The sequence below is a fragment of the Mobula birostris genome, chromosome 22, assembly GCF_030028105.1.
Source record: "Mobula birostris isolate sMobBir1 chromosome 22, sMobBir1.hap1, whole genome shotgun sequence".
NCBI classification, from domain to species: domain Eukaryota; kingdom Metazoa; phylum Chordata; class Chondrichthyes; order Myliobatiformes; family Myliobatidae; genus Mobula; species Mobula birostris.
The window spans coordinates 51583587-51605419 of NC_092391.1; the positions used below are offsets into that span (position 1 = coordinate 51583587).

General features: G+C 46.3%; 1 protein-coding gene across 2 annotated transcripts in view; it reads right to left on the reverse strand.

Moving 5' to 3' along the window:
* The window catches only part of dnah10 (dynein axonemal heavy chain 10), a 283837-nt gene that overhangs the window by 40819 nt on the left and 221185 nt on the right, over window positions 1-21833 (reverse strand). For both annotated transcript variants that reach the window (XM_072240729.1, XM_072240730.1), the window contains 7 exons: window positions 21496-21713; window positions 19954-20175; window positions 18831-18978; window positions 15095-15374; window positions 14181-14410; window positions 2205-2478; window positions 598-702 (listed from right to left, as the gene is read on the reverse strand). In XM_072240729.1, the coding sequence (XP_072096830.1) occupies window positions 598-702; window positions 2205-2478; window positions 14181-14410; window positions 15095-15374; window positions 18831-18978; window positions 19954-20175; window positions 21496-21713 (1477 nt within the window). The remainder of the gene's footprint in view (window positions 1-597; window positions 703-2204; window positions 2479-14180; window positions 14411-15094; window positions 15375-18830; window positions 18979-19953; window positions 20176-21495; window positions 21714-21833) is intronic.

The following is a 21833-nucleotide window of genomic DNA, read 5'->3' on the forward strand; positions in this document are numbered from 1 at the left end:
CCTGAGTTAGAAGGAAAGATTGAATGTAGAAGATTGAGAGGAGATTTGACAGAGATATATAAAATTATGAGGGGTATAGGCAGGATAAATGCAAGCAGATTTTTTCCACTGAGGTTGAGTGGGACTACAACCAGAGGTCATGGGCTAAGGATGAAAGGTGAGAAGTTTAAGAGAAACATGAGGGGAAAGTTCTTCACTCAGAAGGTCATGAGATGTGGAATGAGCTGCCAGAACAAATACTGCATGCAAGCTCAAGTTCAATGTTTAAGAGAAATTTGGATTGGGACATGGATAGTAGGTGTATGGAGGGCTATGGTCCTGATGTAAGTTGATAGGAGTGGTTTAAATGGTTTTGGCATGTACTAGATGGGCCAAATGGCCTCTTTCTGTGCTGTACTTCTCTATAACATCACAAAGGTCTGGAGCAAAGATATCTGGAAATATCTGAACCCAATCTTCAGTTTGCTGTTTTTTATTTTATTAGAATTTGTGGATAATTTGTGGATTATACCAGCTAACCCTCATTTACTTTCAATTAAAAAGACATTTAAAATTTAACTCCTTAGTCCTTGGATATGCACCATCCCCTGCCAGTACCTTTCAGGAAAAATTCCAGCTCTTCCTGAGGGACCCTCTGTTCAGCCTGTTGAAGCTTTATCGTCATGTTGAATGAGAAAAGCAACTTATGCTTCTCAAACAAACCTGGAGAGGCAAGAGAAAAGTTAAATTTCATTGCACCAATATAAGGCAAAGAACCTCAGTTCTGCAGAAGGTAATCACTTTTCAACTGAGAGTCACCAGGGTCAACTAAATAAGATCAGGGAGGCTAATGACCTTTGGTAATCCAAACTCTGCCTTAAGTCCATCCTCCCTAATAAACAATACGTTCTCACTATTTATGACTTTGCCAAGTGAGCTGGACCATTGATGCTAATAAACATTGAAATACAAGTTTTCAGGATTAGTTTCCTGTCTAATTAGTTTATCCTAATACATTTCCTTCAGCAGCCAACATAATCAAAGACTCTTCCTAGCCAAGCATTCTCTTATCTGCCCCTTCCACTGGGCAGAAGACACTAAAGCCTGAGATCACGTGCCACTACATTACAAGAATATTGAACAGATATTTTGTAAAGTAAAGATGAACTCTTGATCTCTTAGTCAAGTTTGGCACAGCCCTTGCACCTTATTTGTCCACGTACACTTTCTCTGTAAGTATAACACTATATTCTGCAATTCCTTTGGCATGACCTCAATGTACATAAAAGCTGATCTTGCTGAAAGGAATGCAAACAAAAGCATTCCTTTGTATCTCAGTACATGTGACGACAATAAACCAACTACCAGATTAATGTATTTGACAAACAACAATGGACACAGCACTGACTGTTGTGGCACACCACTGGTCCATAGGACACTGGGGCAGAAATAGGCCATTCAGCCCATCTTTTTCATCTGCTCCATTGAAACATTTGATCATGTCTGATTTATTCTCCCTCTCAATCCCATTCTCCACCTTTCTTCACATGGCCACACAGGCCTCCAAGCTAAAACTCAATGCTCTACTACTACAAACTGAAGGGTCTCAGCTCAAAACGTTGACTGTACTTTTTTCCATAGATGCTGCCTGGCCTGCTGAGTTCCTCCTGCATTTTGTGTGTGTTGCTGTACTACTATCCTGTTTTCCTTCAACCAAACCAATTTGTATCCTGTTTGTTAGTTTATCTTGGATCCTATGTGACCAACCTACCATGTGGGACCTTGTCAACAGCCTCACTGAAGATATGTAGACAGACAGCCCTGTGCTCATCAATCCTCTTGGCCACCTCTTCAAAAATCTCAGTCGAATTCTATCTTTTAGAGATGTTGATTGATGAATATCACCCAATTGACAGGGGAGAGTTTCCTGCTCTTTCACCATGTCACTCCCTGGGATCATTTACATCTACTGACCGGGCACACAGGCACCTGGTTTCACCCTAAGCTGATATCATGGCTCCCTCAGTCTAGTTTCTTAGCTTTCTACTGTGGGACTTGAATAATCAAGTGCTGCAGTTGAGACTCAGTTGTATCAATGACATTCAAAGCAGGATAAATATAATATTTACGCAACACACTAGTCACCTTCAAAACATTTCAGAAACATGAACATTTTAACATTGCATTTTGATTGCCAAAACTGTAGCAACATTCGTAACACTGACCTGTGCAGCCATAATTGTACACGTTAAGAGTCAACGCGTTCATGATGTTCCGCAGTCGCTTTTGAAGTATAGAGTCAGGCAGAGATTTGCGGAGAGATAAGTCAAAGACCTCCAGGAAAGATGCCAAAGAATATTGGTACATGTTGTTAACCAGCGCCATCTCCGACAAGACGAAAAACAAAATTGCCCCTCGTTTGGCAGCTGGTCGATAGCCATCTCTCAGTTTGTCTATATCGACTGCAGTCTTTTCAGCCAGGTTTAGCTTTTCTGACACCTGCCATTAGGAATGAGTTTATATTTAGGAAGGATTTGGGTTTGTATAGTCTGGCATAATCTGCTCCTGTTTCTTCATTGTTGTTTGCTCTTTTCTCAGCCAAGTATTTATAATCATATACCTTAATAATAGAGACAACCACATGGCTGACGAATCCGGAAAGCACAGCAGTACTTGGAGAAATCGCACTGTGGAACAATGAACTAGCTCCCACAATGCTGCTTCAGTAATTGGAAGTTTCAGTAACCTCCTTCCTCCAGGATTTATTCTTTGTCTAGCAAGATACAGTGAGCTGTAGAACAAAGAGATCTGGGAATACAGGTCCATAATTCATTGAAGATGGCGTCACAGGTAGATAGGGTCGTAAAGAGAGCTTTGGCACAATGGCCTACATAAATCAAAGCATGGAGCATAGAAGATGGGATGTTACGCTGAAGTTGTAAAACACATTGGCCAGGTCTAAATTGGAGTACTGTGTGCAGTTTTGGTCACCCACCTACTGGAAAGATGTTAATAAGGTTGAAAGAGTACAAAGAAAATTTACAAATGTGTTGCCGGGTCTGGAGGACCTGAGTTATAAGGGAAGATTGAATAGGTTAGGACTTCACTCCGTAGAATGTAGGAGATTGAGAGGAAATTTGATAGAGGTATATAACATTTTGAGGTATATAGATGGAGTAAATGCAAGCAGGCTTTTTTCCACTGAGGTTACATGGGACTACAACTAGAGGTCATAGGTTAAGGGTGAAAAGGGAAAAGTTTAAGCGGAACATGAAGGGAAACTTCTTCACTCAGAGGGTTGTGAGTGTGGAACGAGCTGTCAGCACAAGTGGCGCATGCGAGCTCAATTTCAACATTTAAGAAAAAATGAGACAGGTACATGGATGGCAGGGGTATGGAGGGCTATGGTCCTGGCGTAGGTGAATGGGAGTAGGCAGTTTAAATAGTTCAGCATGGACTAGATGGGGGGAAGGGCCTGCTTCTGTGCTGTACGACTTTATGACTAAGACTCTATATCTGAAAGTGCAGGAATCAGAGCTGTGATGAACAGTAACAGTGAAGCAGACAGGCAATTTCACTGCCTGGCAGTGGGCAGGAATAACCTTATGGAGTGGGCATTCAGAAATTAATATCACATTGGGACTATCCCACTGGTCCATTGAGCCAGTCCTCTGTCAATGGAGATGACTTGTTGTGTTTGAATCAAATCCTGAAGGAACTCATTAAAATAAACATGCCATACAAACAGACGACTGTAAATGAACAATTATCTGAAATTGTTAAACTATCCTCTCAGAGCAGGACCCCAGAGCCAAATGAGCGTTTCTATTCGTTTTTGTGCTTTACCTCAGTCTTGGCCATGGATGATGTTTCCTGAAACTCATGCAGTGACTTTATAGTTATACTGAGAGAAAAATTGGTTTACACCAAAAAGGTACAACTTCCCTCACTAAGATGAAACATCATACTTCAGCGGAACACCAGTAAGCCTGAAAATGAATTCATGGAGTCATAGAGCAATACAGCACGATACAAGCCTTTTGGCCCAACCAGTCCATTCCAACCACAATGCCCACACAGCCGGTCCTAATTTCCTGTGTTTGGAACTTATCCTTCCAAGCCCCAACCCCTATGTACCTATCCAAGTGCTTCTTAAATAATACTATTATATCTGCCTCAACCATCTCTGCAGGCAGCTCATTCCATATACTCACCACCCTGAGTAAAAAGGTCCCTTTAAAATCTCATCCCTCTCACCTTAAACCTATGCCTCCCTTCTCTCAATTCCTCCATCTCCTCTGCATCTGCTCTCAGGATGAGGCTTTTCATTTCAGAACAAAGGAGATGTCCTTCTTTTTCAAAGAAAGGGGTCTCCCTCCCTCCACCATCAATGCTGCCCTGAACTGCATCTCTTCCGTTTCACACAGACCTGCTCTCACCCCATCCTCCCAGCACCCTTTCAGGGATAGGGTTCCTCTTGTCCTCAGCTACCACCCCACCAGCCTCCATGGTCAACACGTAATTCTCCAAAACTTCTGCCACCTTCAATGGGATCTCACCACCAAGCACATCTTTCCCTCTCCCCCAGAATCTACTTTCCACTGGGGCCACTCCCTATGCCACTCCCTTGCCCATTTGTCCCTCCCCACTGATCCCCCTCCTGACACTTATCCTTGCAAGCAGAACAAGTGCTACATCTGCCCCTACACCTCTCTCACCTCACTACCATCCAGAGCCCTAAACAGTCCTTCCAGGTGAGGCGACACTTCACCTGTGAGTCTGTTGGGGTAATTTACTACGTTTGGCGCTGCAGGTGTGGCCTCCTAAACATTGCTGAGTCCCAACATAGATCGGGACACCACTTTGTCAAACATCTACTCTCCATCTGCCAGAATAAGTGGGATCTCCCAATGGCCAGCTATTTTAATTCCACTTCCCATTCCCATTTCGATATGTCCACCCATGGGCTCCTCCACTGTCGTGATGAGGCCACACTTAGGTTGGAGGAACAACACCTAATATTCCATTTGGGTAGTCTCCAACCTGATGGCATGAACATCAATTTCTCAAGCTTCTGGTAATGACCCCCAACACACCCCGCTCCTTCTCCATTTCCCATCCCCTTTCCCCTCTCTCACCTCATCTCCTTGCCCACCCATCACCTCCCTCTGCTGTTCCTTCTCCCTTTTTCTTTCTTCCATGGCCTTCTATCTCTTTCACCAATCAATTTCCCAGCTCTTTACTTCATTCCCCCCACCTCCCGGTTTCACCTATCACCTTGTGTTTCTCTGTCCCCTCCCCGGCTTTTAAATCTACTCCTCGGCTTTTTTTCTCTAGTCCTGCCAAAGGGTTTCAGCCCAAAACGTTGACTGTACTCTTTTCCACAGATGTTCCCTGGCCTGCCGAGTTCCTCCAGAATTTTGTGTGTTCCTCCTAGTTTTGGTCTCCCCTACCCTGCAGAAAAGATTCTTACCATTCACTTCATCTAGTCCTCTCATAATTTTAAACATTTTTATGTAGCCCCCCGACCACTCTCAGGGTCGCTCGGCTCGCTGTCGTCTAGGGAAATAGCCTCGGCCCCGCCAAACTGGGTAATTCGTTTGTGTGGATGCTGTGTGATGTACCCCACCCCGCCCAAATAGCAGACAATACATCAGATGCAATTAAATGATTTACAGTTTATAGATATTACTGGAACTATATAATTAATAGAGAATAAAATATAAAAGGAAAATAAAAGGCGCCACACTTATCAAAGTTCAATCTTTTCGTGCACAACAACCGTTGGAGCTCAAGGACCTTCTTCTTCACCCTGAGACCCCCTCGGACCACCTTGACCGGCCGCCTGGGACCAACAATGGTGGTCGACCAGACGCACCACACCAGTCCGTCTCCGTCTCCTCGCCGAACATCCCGCTCGGGGTCTGACCTCGTTAGCGGACTCACAGCACCTCGTTCATCCTCTGTCTCGATCTCCCACCTTCTGCCCCAAAACCCCGCGCATACAGTATCTTCAAATACACCAAAACCATAACAACTATCCCAATTGGTTAATAGCACTCTCTTATCACACACTAAAGCAAAAACAAACTGTTAGCGCAAACTTTCTCAGCGTTTAACACGACAAAGCCGCATTCCCCAGATTAACATAACAAAGACGCCATTTTAATTAGCCTCCGCAGTAACATAAAAGTCGAAACCCCCTTACACTCTCCCCCCACCAAATAAAGTCATGTCCTCATGACTGCTAAATAACTCGCCAATCAGTCCTGCAGACACACAACACACACATACACAGATACACACAGTGACAGTGCTCCCCGAACAGTGGACCTTACTCCCGTACCACGGGAGCTACATAGGCCAACCTATCTGGGAGCTTCTTAACCCTCTGAGACCTCCGTACCCCCTCACCTAAACCCAAAAGGCTCAGGCACTACTAGGGATACCTCGGGCCTGCTTGCCAACTCCTCTCTCGCTCAGGCCACCACTACAACTCGGAGCCCCCAGTCCCGTGTCCGGGGCCCCGCCTCTCCTCCTTCCTGATCCTGCCATAACTCAGACTGCCCACAGCTAGCTCTCCCCACTACACCTGACTCAGTGGGAGAAGGGCCAAAGGTCTCTTCCTCAATCACGGGGAAGTTAGTGAAGGGCAGCATGTACCACATGTGCAGCACATCATCCTTCGAACCTGTATCCTTCCTCATTCCCTCGATCGGTAGCTGCTGTTTGAGTTTCTCCAAACTGAAACATTTAGCCGGGGCTACCCCTTCAGCCTCCTGCAGTCGAGATATCAGCTTCTTCAGGGACTCCTTTAACTCTCGCCACAGCCTCAGCAGATCTGACTCAGGGTCCCTGGCCATCTCAATCTGGGACGCAGTTACCCTACCAGCTTCTTCCACCCTGACCTGAAAAGCAGTAGTTAAAGAATGTTCAGCCTCCGGTTGTTTCTTCCTGAGGGCGTCTTCCAGGTCAGCGTTCAGTTTTTCCACTTCATTTAAACTCGCGATAGTCATCTTCAGGTTCCTTTCAAGCGTCCGCCTCCCTTTCCCGAGATCTGTCCTCCATTTCTTCACCTCCTCAGGAGTGTAGTCAAACTCCCCTCCCTGGACTCTCGGTTTTCTGTTGACCTTAGTCAGAACACTTCCTTGATCTTCCCCAACTTGTAAATCTTCCAATCTGTTCTGAGTGGACGTCTTGAGTTTCTGCTGATCCCTTCGAAGGTGGGTCATCGTTTCTTCTCGCTGGATTAATTCATCAGTATATGACCGCAGTGCGGTGCAAATCGCCTCTCTTCCCTGTGTCTCATTCAGCTTGACGACCTGGGTTTCCATCCCCCGGTCCACCACCGTCTGTCCCAACACCAGGAAGTTCAACTGGTATGTCGGGTCATTTTCCTCACATTGCACCAAACTCCTCCGGCCAAAAACTCCTCCACATTTGACACTTTGCTTCGGTCGCCCGGGCTCAGCCACTCGCCTCGCCTCATAGTCCCCCCAGGCGAATCCAAGCTCTAGGCGGTCATCCACATACGTCAAAACTCCACACACCTTCACTTCCCCCATGGTCTTCCTCATGCCCCGCAGGAAGGATGCAGGGGCTCCAGATATGCCCTTGGGCATCTTTTCGGATCGGAAGAATCCTAGGGAATGAGTAAAGGCCATCTTCAGCTCAACAGCCGCACTCCTCAGGATCTGGCAACATCCACTCCTCAGATGCAGCACATTAAACCACATCGCATAATCCACACACACGCTGCCTTCATCTTCCACACCGCCAGGGTCCAGTTGCCGCGACCTCTCTCTCACTGAGGTGTCTTCAGCAGTCAGCTCCCCTCCCTCGTGGTAGTTCGGAGCATCTACTAAGAGGGTCTCACCCTCAGCTACTTTCCCCAGGCTGTACCACCGCTCGGTCTTGTTTAAATTCGGTACCGGCTCAAGGCTGCTACACACGTCCTCAGAAGCAACTCGACACGCTGGGTGCCCAGAAAATGCCTCCATGACCTACAGGGTCATTAACCAATCATCGTCTTCTGGATAACTACTGCCACTAGTACCCAAAGTCTCCGGCGCCCTTGCAGTTGTCGAGGATAAATGCTTCAGACACCGGTTGTAAAACGAACTGTACAACAACTTGATCTGTGCCCCGGGGTCGAGGTAGCTTTAGCATCGCTTCCCTCTATCCATAGCGACACCCTGGGGCATGGCCCCACTAAGCCTTCAGGAATAGGGTCTTTTCCTTTCGTAAGTTCATTGGTACATTGCTAGGAACGTGCTTCCCCAGAGACCTCAGGCCGTTCCCCCACTGGGCCTCCACTAAGTTTCCCTACACCTCTCTGATCAGCTGAACAACTGATCCCCTGAAATGATCCCCCTGACACTGCAAGCAATTTAGCCGCCCTCCTCGCCAGAGAAGACACACTGAAAACTTTCCCCCCCTTTCAAATAATTGACAGCTGTCACTACGGTGTAAGTGAACCTGACAGCTCTAACACCGTCACCAGCCCACCTACTTAAACTTTCAACCAATCCCTGTCACTCTCCCTCAACCGAGCACTGCCACTCATCCATTAACAATTGAGAGATCCGCTCCGTCCACGTCTCGCACGCCTCCGCCCCTCTTGGGGTGGACACTATCCCAAACACCAGGCAGAGCCTGCCAGAGCTAGAACATTTATTCGCCGACTCTACCTCCAAATCAGACCACTCTTTCCTCTCTCTCCCAACTGCATGGACAGCCCCGAGTGCCACCTCCAACTCGTCAATGCCAGCCTGAACTCGAACAAAGACCGCACCCACAACGCATACAGCAATCAACAGCAAATAACCCACAGAGACACACATTACAGATTTAATCAGGGCACCCACACAGCATACCAACAGACTCAAGCATCCTGGACAAAGCCCCCACAATGTAGCCGCCCCCCCCCCCCCGGCCACTCTCAGGGTCGCTCGGCTCGCTGTCATCTAGGGAAACAGCCTCGGCCCCGCCAAACTGGGTAATTCGTTTGTGTGGATGCTGTGTGAGGTACCACACCCCGCCCAAATAACACACAATACACCAGATGCAATTAAATGATTTACAGTTTATAGATATTACTGGAACTATATAATTAATAGAGAATAAAATATAAAAGGAAAATAAAAGGTGCCACACTTATCAAAGTTCAATCTCTTCGTGCACAAAACCGTTGGAGCTCAAGGACCTTCTTCTTCACCCTGCGACCCCTCGGACCACCTCGACCGGCCGCCTGAGACCAACAACGGTGGTCGACCAGACGCTCCACACCAGTCTGTCTCTGTCTCCTCCCCGAACGTCCCGCTCGGGGTCCGACCCCGTTAGTGGACTCACAGCACCTCGTCCATCCTCTGTCTCGATCTCCCGCCTTCTGCCCCAAAACCCCGCCCATACAGTATCTTCAAATACACCAAAACCATAACAACTATCCCAATTGGTTAATAGCACCCTCTTATCACACACTAAAGCAAAAACAAACTGTTAGCGCAAACTTTCTCAGCGTTTAACACGACAAAGCCACATTCCCCAGATTAACATAACAAAGACGCCATTTTAATTAGCCTCTGCAGTAACATAAAAGTCGAAACCCCCTTACACTTATAAGATTCATACTCATTTCCCTACATTCCAAGGAATAAAGACCAAACTTGGCCAACCTCTCCCTATATAACTAAGGCCCTCTAGTCCTAGTTACACCCCTTTATATTGTTTCTGTACTGATTCTTGTTTAGTACCATCTTTCCTATAACAGAAGCCACGTTTGTACACAGTACACCAAGTGTGGCTTCACCAACAACTTACACAACTGCAACATATACCTAAAGCTCAATGGTCTGACTGACGAAGGCAACTCTGTCTAACTGTGATGCCAATTTCACATGTACTCCTCTGTTCGATTACACTCCCTAATTTATTTCCATTCAGAGTAAAAGTCTACGTTGGTTTGACTTTCCAAAATGCATCACCTCGCACTTATCTATATTGAAATTTATATCTTTGGCCCACTTCTTTAACTGATCAACATACCCATGTAATCTAAAATAATCTTCTTCACTATCAACAACATCTCTTAATCTCATATCATCTGGAAATTTACTGATCTTGTGCATTCACAGCTAAGTAACAAATAATAACACTAACCTCTATGCTACACCACTAGCCTCTCGTTCCAAGAAACAATTTTCAACCACTACCCTCTGCTTTGAGCCTGGACTCCATGGGATGTAGCCTTCCAGACCAGCCTATCTACCTCCTCTGTCAAAGGCCCTGCTGAAGTCCAAACAGACAATCTCCACAGACGGCTGTGGAGGGCAGGTCACTGGATGTCCTTAAGGCAGAGGTTGACAGATTCTTGATAAGTCATGGCGTGAAAAGTTACAGGGAGAAGACAGGAGATTGGGGCTGAAAGAGAAATGGATCAGCCTCGATGAAGTGGTGGAGCAAACTCAATGGGCCAAATTCTGTTCCTATAGCTTATGATCTTATGGGAATGGACTGTGCTCGACGTGATGAACTGAGTTGTAATGGACTGAGCTCGGCTTAACAGACTAAGTAAGGTTGGTGTGATCGACTGAGCTGTAATTCATTGAGTTCGGTGTGATGGACTGAGCTGTAATAGATTGAGCTCGGTGTGATGGACTGAGATGTAATTCATTGAGCTCGGTGTGATGGACTGACCTGTAACAGACTGAGCTCGGTGTGATCGACTGAGCTGTAATTCATTGAGCTCGGTGTGATGGACTGAGCTGTAATTCATTGAGCTTGGTGTGATGGACTGAGCTGTAACAGACTGAGCTCGGTGTGATGGACTGAGCTGTACCAGACTGAGCTCGGTGTGATGGACTGAGCTGTAATTCATTGAGCTCGGTGTGATGGACTGAGCTGTAATTTATTGATGGACTGAGCTGTACCGGACTAAGCTCGATATGATGGACTGAGCTGTAATTCATTGAGCTCGGTGTGATGGACTGAGCTGTAACAGACTGAGCTCGGTGTGATGGACTGAGCTGTAATTTATTGAGCTCGGTGTGATGGACTGACCTGTAACAGACTGAGCTCGGTGTGATGGACTGAGCTGTAATTCATTGAGCTCGGTGTGATGGACTGAGCTGTAACAGACTGAGCTCGGTGCGATGGACTGAGCTGTAATTTATTGAGCTCGGTGTGATGGACTGACCTGTAACAGACTGAGCTCGGTGTGATGGACTGAGCTGTAATTCATTGAGCTCGGTGTGATGGACTGAGCTGTAACAGACTGAGCTCAGTGTGATGGACTGAGCTGTACCGGACTAAGCTCGGTGTGATGGACTGACCTGTAACAGACTGAGCTCGGTGTGATGGACTGAGCTGTAATTCATTGAGCTCGGTGTGATGGACTGAGCTGTAACAGACTGAGCTCAGTGTGATGGACTGAGCTGTACCGGACTAAGCTCGGTGTGATGGACTGAGCTGTAGCGGACTGAGCTCGGTGTGATGGACTGAGCTATAGCGGACTGAGCTCGGTGTGAAGGACTGAGCTGACCCAGACTGAGCTCGGTGTGATGGACTGAGCTGTACCGGACTGAGCTCGGTGTGATGGACTGAGCTGTAATTCATTGAGCTCGGTGTGATGGACTGAGCTGTAACAGACTGAGCTCGGTGTGATGGACTGAGCTGTACCAGACTGAGCTCGGTGTGATGGACTGAGCTGTAACAGACTGAGCTCGGTGTGATGGACTGAGCTGTAATTCATTGAGCTCGGTGTGATGGACTGAGCTGTAACAGACTGAGCTCGGTGCGATGGACTGAGCTGTAATTTATTGAGCTCGGTGTGATGGACTGACCTGTAACAGACTGAGCTCGGTGTGATGGACTGAGCTGTAATTCATTGAGCTCGGTGTGATGGACTGAGCTGTAACAGACTGAGCTCAGTGTGATGGACTGAGCTGTACCGGACTAAGCTCGGTATGATGGACTGAGCTGTAATTCATTGAGCTCGGTGTGATGGACTGAGCTGTAACAGACTGAGCTCGGTGTGATGGACTGAGCTGTAATTTATTGAGCTCGGTGTGATGGACTGACCTGTAACAGACTGAGCTCGGTGTGATGGACTGAGCTGTAACAGACTGAGCTCAGTGTGAAGGACTGAGCTGTACCGGACTAAGCTCGGTGTGATGGACTGAGCTGTAGCGGACTGAGCTCGGTGTGATGGACTGAGCTATAGCGGACTGAGCTCGGTGTGAAGGACTGAGCTGACCCAGACTGAGCTTGGTGTGATGGACTGAGCTGTAACAGACTGAGCTCGGTGTGATGGACTGAGCTGTAATTCATTGAGCTCGGTGTAATGGACTGAGCTGTAATTCATTGAGCTCGGTATGATGGACTGAGCTGTAGCGGACTAAGCTGTAGCTAACTGAGCTGTAATGGACTGAGCTTGGTGTGACAGTCCAAGCTGTAATGGAATAAGCTCGGTGTGATGGACTAAGCCTGGTGTGATGGACTGAGCTGTAATGGACTGAGCTTGGTGTGATGGACTGTGCTTGATGTGACGGAGAGAGCTGGAAGGGACTAGGCTTGATGTGATGGACTGAGCTATAAGGGTCTAAGCTTGGTGTAATAGATTAAGCTGTAATGGACTGAGCTTGGTGTAATAGACTCTGTAATGGACTGAGCTCAGTGTAATGGAGTGTGCTTGATGTGATGGCATGAGCTTGATGTGACGGACAGAGCTGTAAGGGACTGAGCTCAGTGAGATGGACTGTGCTTCATGTGATGGAGTGTGCTTGATGTGACGGACAGAACTGTAAGGGACTGAGCTCGATGTGATGGACGTGCTGTAATGGACTCAGCATTTAGAAGTTACAGAACCTGGGCCTCTGTACCTCCCTCCTAACTGGAAGAGCACAATCAGCGGATTGATGATAACATCTCCTCCTCACTGATGATCAACACTGGTGCACCTCAGGGGTGTGTGCTTAGGCCACTGCTCTACTCTCTCTATACACATGTCTGTGTGGCTAGGCATAGCTCAAATACCATCTATAAATTTGCTGATGATACAACCATTGTTGGTAGAATCTCAGATGGTGATGAGAAGGCGTACAGGAGTGAAATATGCTAACTAGTGGAATGGTGTCGCAGCGACAAGCTGGCACTCAACGTCAGTAAGATGAAACAGCTGATTGTGGCTTCAGGAAGGGTAAGACGAAGGAACACATACCAATCCTCATAGAGGGATCAGAAGTGGAGAGAGTGAGCAGCTTCAAGTTCCTGGCTGTCAAGATCTCTGAGGACCTAACCTGGTCCCAACATATCCATGCAGTTATAAAGAAGGCAAGACAGCAGCTATACTTCAATAGGAGTTTAAAGAGATTTGGTACGTCAACAAAAACATTTAAAAACTTCTATAGATGTACCGTGGAGGGCATTCTGACAGGCTGCATCACTGTCTGGTATGGAGGGCTACTGTACAGGACCAAAAGAAGCTGCAAAGGGTTGTAAATTTAGTTGGCTCCTTCTTGGGCACTAGCCTACAAAGTACCCAGGACATCTTTAGGGAGCGGTGTCTCAGAAAGGCAGCTTCTGTTATTAAGGACCTCCAGCACCCAGGGCATGCCCTTTTCTCACTGTTACCATCAGGTAGAAGGTACAGAAGCCTGAAGGCACACACTTAGTGATTCAGGAACAAATTCTTCCCCTCTGCCATCCGATTCCTAAATGGACATTGAACCCTTGGACACTACCTCACTTTTTTTAATATATATATTATTTCTGTTTTTTGCACAATTTTTAATCTATTCAATATACGTATACTGTAATTGATTGATTTATTTATTACTTTTTTTTTCTTTTATATATTATGCATTGCATTGAACTGCTGCTGCGAAGTTAACAAATTTCACGACACATGCCGGTGATAATAAACCTGATTCCGATTCTGACTGAGCTGTAATGGAGTGAGCTCAGTGTAACGGACTGAGCAGCATCAGGCTGAGCTTGGTATGACGGACTGAGCTTAGAGTGATGGATTGAGCTGTAACGTAATGGGCAGAGCTCGGCGTGATGGACTGAGCCCGACATGCGGACTGAGCTTGGTGTGACGGACAGCGTGGTGTGATGCACTCGGTTTGGAGTGATGGACTGAGCTCAGTGTGACGGACTGAGTTCATTGTGTGAGACTGCAATCAGTGTAATGTTGAACTTACCTCAGTAGCTTTGGTCTTAGTCTCTTCTAGAGTTTCGACAAGTTCAACATTATCTAACATGTTCCCAGTGGAAGTTGCCAATTCACGAAGAAGAGAATCCTCAAGATCCTTTAGCAGTTTCTTGTTTTCACTGGTTTCCTTGATCAAACGCTCCCTCTGCTCCTCCAGTTCTTTCCGCTCATATGCCACAATTACACTCAGTAACTGGTCCTCCAGGCCACTTAACGTCACTGCAGAAAGAAGCTCAGGATCAGCCTCCATTCTTCATAAACTGGGCAGTGGCATAAATAGTAGGTCGTCAAGGGCAGGAAGAGATGAGAACATAAGAAATAGGAAATAGGAGCAGGAGTAGGCCACCTGGCCCATCGAGCCTGACCAGATGGACCAAATTGGACCAAAGTTGTGCATCTCTCCATGTCTCTGAGTCCACAATAACAGCATTTTATACACAGTAGTATGCATAAAATGCCCAGAAAATGGGATAATCATTGGACCTTGGTGATCACTAGGACCCATGTCTATCATAGCCTCCGAGGACTCTCCACTCTGACTCAAACACAAATCCCTGTCTCCTGAACCCAACTACCACAACCTCTCAAAGTCAACAATGGCAGCAAAAAAATACCAGTCCCTCCAGCAATGCCAATATCACAGGAACCAACATTTAAACATCAGTACTTTTTAAACATGCCATTGACTTTATGTCACCTGAGGGAATAAAGGTTTGTCTTAGCTAGGCATTCCCAACCTTTTTAATGCCATGGACTCCCATTAACCAAGGGGTCCGTGGACCCCAAGTTGGGAACCCCTGGTCTAAGGAGTCATTGTCTCCTTAGTGACAAGGTTCCTAAAACTTACAGTAGGGGTGTCATGAAGTGGATTTGTGGGGCGATCCAGAGTATGTGAGAAATTACCAGTGTAGTTTATCACCATGGATTTTCCAAAAACTGAAGGCTGGTACTTGGGGTTTGCAAGCTTGGTATTGAGATACATTTTGAAGTTAGGATCATAGTCAACCTCCTTGTCTCCGAGCCTAATGTAATAACGCCCTTGTTGTCCTTCAATGTTCTTTTCGAGGACGTTATCAATCACTGGATCAATGTACTCATCCACATCTTGGAATAGGAAGGGAAATCCATATTTAATAGCCATCTCCAATTGCTTCAGGAAATCAGGATCATTAAATGAAGAGATCTGAAAAAAGATCAGACAATTTATTTCTATAGTGCCATTTTTAAAAAGAACAAAGTCAGAGTAATCCAAAGCTATCAAAACAGGGCGACATTTAAATAATGAGCCACACTAGCTTTCATCAGTCAGGGCAGGAGAATAGGAGTTGGGACATTATGCTGTAGTTGTATGGTGAAGCCACGCTTGGAGAACTGTGTACAACTTTGGTCACCCTGTCAAAGGAAAGACATGGTAAAAAGTGCAGAAGAGATTTAGGATGATATTGCTAGGACTAGTGGGCCTGATTTATAAGGAGAGGTTGGCTAGGCTACACCTTTATTCCTTGGAACGCAAGAGAATGAGGAGCAACTTTAAGGAAATGATTATAACTATGAGAGGCATTGATAAAGTGGACAGAAACTGGCTTTTTTCCAGGATGGGGGGACAGGAGAGACATTAGGTGGCAGAGAGGAGATATGTCTCTACCTAAAGGAGGTATAAGGTGTGCCTTCCCTCCTCAAGCCTGCAGGTCACCCTTGGGCAAGGTGCAGCACTAGTTTAGCCCTTCACGTGAAGCCATGGGAACAGGTAGTGGATGGCCGTATGAGCATCCGGTGCATAACACAAATCCTGGTTATATGACCACTGATGCCAGACAGACAATCTGTGAAGAGTATTGATAATGGCTGGGGTCACCTGTCTTGTAAAGATGCTGCACAGAAAATTTGCCAAGAACAATCATGGTCATGGAAAGGCCGTGATAGCCCACGTCACATGACACAGGACATAGTGAATGAAGGGGAAATGGGGTATAGATTTAGGATGAGAGGGGAAAGATTTAAAACTGACTAGCAATTTTTCATGGATAGGATGGTGAGCATATGGAACAAGCTTCCAGAGGAAGTGCTTCAGGCAGGTGCAATAGTATCATTTAAGAAGATTCAAGTTTATTTAATGTAATTTCCAGGTCACAAGTGTAAAGGAGATTAAAATAATTGTTACTCGAGATCCAATGCAGCACAATAAGATAAAGAACACTATAATAATAAAAACACACACATTAAATATAAATATATAAGATAGCTCATATACATGTTTGTCCAGGAGTCTCTGTCCATAAGGTGACTGACAGGAAATGATAAAGTAGTGACGGTTGGGAGTGTGGAGGGCTAGGTGTTGATCAGTCTTACTGCTTGGAGTCTGGTGGTCCTGGTGCAGATACTATATAGCCTCCTCCTTGATATTGCTGGGAGCACCCGGATAGGTATCTGGAGGGGTGGACTTTAGTGGGATATGGCTGAATTCAGAAAGTTGGGACTAGCTGGGTGAGCACTGTGGTTGGCATGGACTGTTTGGGTCGAGAGACCTGTATGAGAGCTATATTGCTCAATGACTCCGGAGTCAGCACTTTGAAGGGAGTACCAGGACAATGCCAGGTTCCACCGGAGCTCTCTTTACACAGCAGCCCTCCCCGCTACACTGGGGACCTGGGCTGGAGAGTGCTACACAGATCAGTACCAAGTAACAGGCTCTTAAGTCATTTTATGGACTCACAGCTATGTGTCACTTCTGCAGCCGGGAAGAGGCAGTGGGTGCTGTATGCACAACGTGTGAGAGGTTGCAGCTTCTATTTGTGTATATGAAGGCCTGCTTCTCAAGTTCTGGCTGCAGCGCAGCCCCATGCTCCCGATCTAGTACACAGGGGTGTGGGTCACACAGAGGATCTTCTGGTTGGTTTGCTCCTGGGCCTGGCCAAGCTGGTTATTCATGGGTCTAGGCTGTGGGCAGTCAAGGGCTCTGCCTGAACTGATAGCCTGCTCACCTTCTGGTGTTATATCCATGCCTGGGTGCCTCTGGAGAAAGCGCATGTGGTCTCTATGATCACAATGGCAGATTTGCATGACCTGTAGACACCATAGAGATTTGAGTGCGCTCTGGGTAAAGATGACCATACCCCGGATAAAGATGTAACCTCGTCTTAGGAGGTTATGTCCATGTTTGGGTGTCTGGAGAAGGAGCACGTGGTCACTACGTGCACAATGATGGATTTGCAGGTCCTCTGGAAACCATAATGGTTTGAATGCACTTTGGATAAACATGGACACACTCTAGATAAGGATGGGGTTACGTCCATGCCTGAGTGTCTCTGCAGAAGGAGCACATGGTCTCTATGTGCACACTAGGGTAATTGCAGGACCTGTGAACAACTTAGGGGTTTGAGTTGTGACGAGAATACACATAGATGTTAGCTGTCCTGTGAGATCAGCAGTTGGTCTGCCACCTGTCCTCAGGGGAGGGAGAGATAAGGAACAATGAAGCAGCATTTGGAGATGTGTAATGAAGGGACGGGAGAGAGAGCTGTCTGGAGCGGCTCCCCCTTTGAACCCTGAACTGTTTGAAGTGATGGACAGGCAATACCCCAGCAGGGGGATAAAAAAAAGGACAGGTTCGCTAAGGCAGACACACACGACACCCGAGGTAACGAGACCCTGGAAGCGGTGCGCCTCTCACGAGTCAGTGGGAAGTACCGGACCTTAAATGCACAGGGTGGAAAGATACGATCAGCGGGAACCCGGTGTGTGTCCACCCTCGCTTGGGTGCCGAGTTCACTGCAGAGGATCAACCACATCTGGAGGAGGGGTCACAGTCGGTGACCTCAGGTGACATCACAAAGGACTCGCCCGAAAGCTGCTTGTGAGCAATATCGCCGGTCTGTGAGTGGAAGCCGTTTCTGAATGATCAGTCGTTCTCGTTCTCTCTCTCCCTCCCCCCACGTTGTCCATCGCCATGGCAACGATTACTGCGAACTGAACTAAATCGAACTGGACTTTTGTGTCACTTTGAAATTGGTCATTTACCCCTAGACAACGATAGAGCTTGATTGATCCTGTTATCTTAATTCTGTGCACATGTGTGTTTATCATTACTGAACTGTTGCGTTTATTATTCTTTCGATTACTGTGTTGCTTATTTCTTTAATAAAACTTTCTTAGTTCTAGTAATCCAGACTCCAACTGAGTGATCCATTTCTGCTGGTTTGGCAACCCAGTTACAGGGTACGTAACAGAGTGCACTTTAGATAAAGATGACGGTGCAATAATTTAAAACTATAAATAACGTGAATGATGAACTACAGTAGTATTGTACTGATGTGATCTTGTATCACTGAATAAATCTCCTTTGGGAGAGGAAGACAAAGACGCCAGGAGAGTGCTGGGAGCCAACACTGGGGACAGAGTCCAGGAGAGTCTGACTCTGGGATGATAGCAGGGGAGTTCCGAGGCTGAGAGAGGGACCGTGCTAACAGAGTGCGCAGAATGACAATGGAGGGATTGGAGTATCTGATTAGCCAGCATGTGCCGATAACCAAGCTTTCTGCATACACCAGACCCAAAGACATTTGAACTCCTCAAACATCTCAGACAGGCACTGGTACCAATATAATGCACAAAGGCATTTGCAGAGAAGGCACAACTTTACCTTCAAATTGGTCTTTGCTTCCTTTCTCTTGATCCACTTCAGGGCCTGTTGCTGAGGATCGATGCAGAGCGGGAAGCGACTGGCCTGTGTAGTGAGGATGCCGTTCTGAACAGACAGCTCATCAGGAGGTAAACCTTCTGAGCCCCACCTGAATCCAAGAAGAACAACTATAAACCTCAAATATGAAAATAATCACGAGGCAGCCCCCCCAGTTAGGTTCAGCAAGCTAGGCTTTTCTCTTTGGAGCAAAGGAGGATGAGAGGAGGCTTGATGGAAATATACACTATTATGAGAATGGACAGCCACAACCTTTTTCCTAGGAGACAATATTCAATGCCAGAGGACGTCCATTTAAGGTGTGTGGAGGAAAGTTTAGGGGAGGTGTCAGAGATAGGTTTTTTTTATACACACAGAGTGGTGGGTGTTTAGGGGAGATGTCAGACATAGGTTTTTTTACACAGAGTGATGGGTGTTTAGGGGAGAAGTCAGAGGTAGTTTTTTTTTACACAGAATGGTGGGTGTGTGGAACACCCTACCAACCTTACCAGGGATGGTGGTAAGCACGGGTACGTTAAGGACATTTAACAAACTCTTAGATAAGCACATGGATGTAAGAAAAAATGGGGGGTTATGGGCTCTGTAGGAAGGAAGGGTTAGATTGATCATGGAGCAGAACATCAAACACTACAGCACAGTACAGGCCCTTTGGCCCGTGATGTTCCATATATTGAACACTCTGTGTGTACAGAATATACCTCTGACATCCTCTCTATACTTTCCTCCAATCACCGTAAAATTATGCCGGCTCCCATTGTTCCTCTGAATTCAAGCAGATGGAGGAGCTGAGTCAGTTTGTCTTTAGAACGTTAAGCCTGCAGCACCTTCTGTGCTTGATGCGGTTATGAGTCTAGTTCTGAGGTGGTCAGTATCGCACACAATGTTTGTACTTAACTGGTACAAAACAGCTCAAATGTCCCAGACTGTTACAGAACAGCAAGTGTTTGAATCTTCATTACCAAACCATAATCAGAGAGTGAAAGTGGACCACAATCAGTTTATCAGATACAAGTGAGATAGCAGAGGTACATTATTTCTAAGTAATAACAACCATGACGAGACGGACCTGCTGATTTCAACCTCATCCGTAAGAATGTTTTCCAGACGAAACGGTTGACTCAGTGGAATTTCACGCTGCAGTATATCATCCTGCCATTTGACATAAATCATTTCGTGGCGGAACTCTGAGCTGAAGGCTCCCTCATAACTCAGAAAAGCAGCACAAATCAGGCAGTCTCCAAGTAATTTCACTCTTCGCATTTTTAGATCCTCCAAGTCCTTTGTCCAGCTGTTTGGGAACAATTTAAGGTGAATGCCAACTTTAGTGCACTTACACTGCAGCGAGATTTCTAAACACCACACTTGGTGAAATACTACAGATGAGTCTAAACAACAAATTATAATCCATTCTAAAACAAAACTTACACATGAATTTGTTTGAATTGGGAAGTAAGTATTTGCTTGAATGCACTAGCTCACTGCTTTCAAGCTTAACTGTTGTTGAATCTTCTAAAGCAACACACATCAACGTTGCTGGTGAATGCAGCAGGCCAGGCAGCATCTCTAGGAAGAGGCACAGTCGACGTTTCGGGCCGAGACCTGCTGTGTTCACCAGCCTCTTCCTAGAGATGCTGCCTGGCCTGCTGCGTTCACCAGCAACGTTGATGTGTGTTGCTTGAATTTCCAGCATCTGCAGAATTCCTGTTATTTGAATCTTCTAAAGATCAGGTTTGCTTTCCCAAAACATGGTCTTCTACTTAACTTTTTTGAAAATCATTTTAGGTGCTGCCCAACTGAAGCTCATTGGCCTGAAATGTTCTCTCTCTTCCCCCCGTTTGACCTGATGAAATTCCAGAATTTCTGCTCCTCAGATTTTCAGTTTGGTGCTGGGTGTATGAATAAATGAGCAGTTTCGACTGCATCTCTGCTTTGTGTTGAATGTGGAGGCAGGCTGCACTGAGCACTTTATCCTTTGTACCCTTCTGTTGCTTACTTGTCTCACTGCTTTCCAGTAACAACTTCTGCTTAGAACCTCATTGGTGGTGAGATACATCCTAGGATGCGCTGCAAACATCATCAGTGATATACCTGGGATCATCAGGTGTTTTTGGGTCTTTCAACAACAGAAATCCTCACTCAGGCAACCCAGGCAGGGTTGATCAGACCCTGGCTTGTGTCTCAGCAGCAATGGTCCACAGGTCACATCTCTTGATCAACAGCTCGCTCAGCAACCTCTATGAATGTCCAGATGGCTCTTCCTTTTTTGCAAGCCAAAGAGTGAGCAGCTGGCGAAACCTCTACACCCCACCTCTACAGGCTCACATCATGCCCTCCCTCTCTGTCTCTGGCACTGCTCTAACTGCTCCTGGTATTTGGCTTTCTTACGTTCAAATACTTACTCAATCCAGTCTTCTCAAAGAACTGTCAGTTCCACCATGACCACCTACTTCGAGGTTTCTGACAGAATGCTCAACTACAGTTGGTGTTAAAGATTACTTATTTTGTTTTGCTACACTAGTAAGGAAATATAAAAGTTTAAAGCTGTCTATGAGTGTATTTACTGGCCAGCACTAGTTTCCACTTGCTAGCTCTGATGAGCTGAACTCACCGCACGTTCTCAGAGCCCAGTCCAGAGATGAGCTTGTCTGCGGCCACCAATCGGCGCTCCATGATCTCCGCCTCCTCCTGCAGCTGCAGCTTCTCCCTCATTGCAGCCTCGTAACGCTTACTCAGTGCATTCAGCTCCTGCTGGATGGCTGCCAGTTCCGCCTGGATCTTCTCCAGATCACGTTTGCTCTGATAGTAATTACGTTCCAACCTGGCTACCTGCAGAAAGAACAAGGACCTTCCGTACTAGATTCTACAGACCGTGTGCAGGAGAGACAATTAAACATAATGCCAGACAAAAGATATGAAGGTTAGTAAAAAAAAGTTCAGTGATTTTGC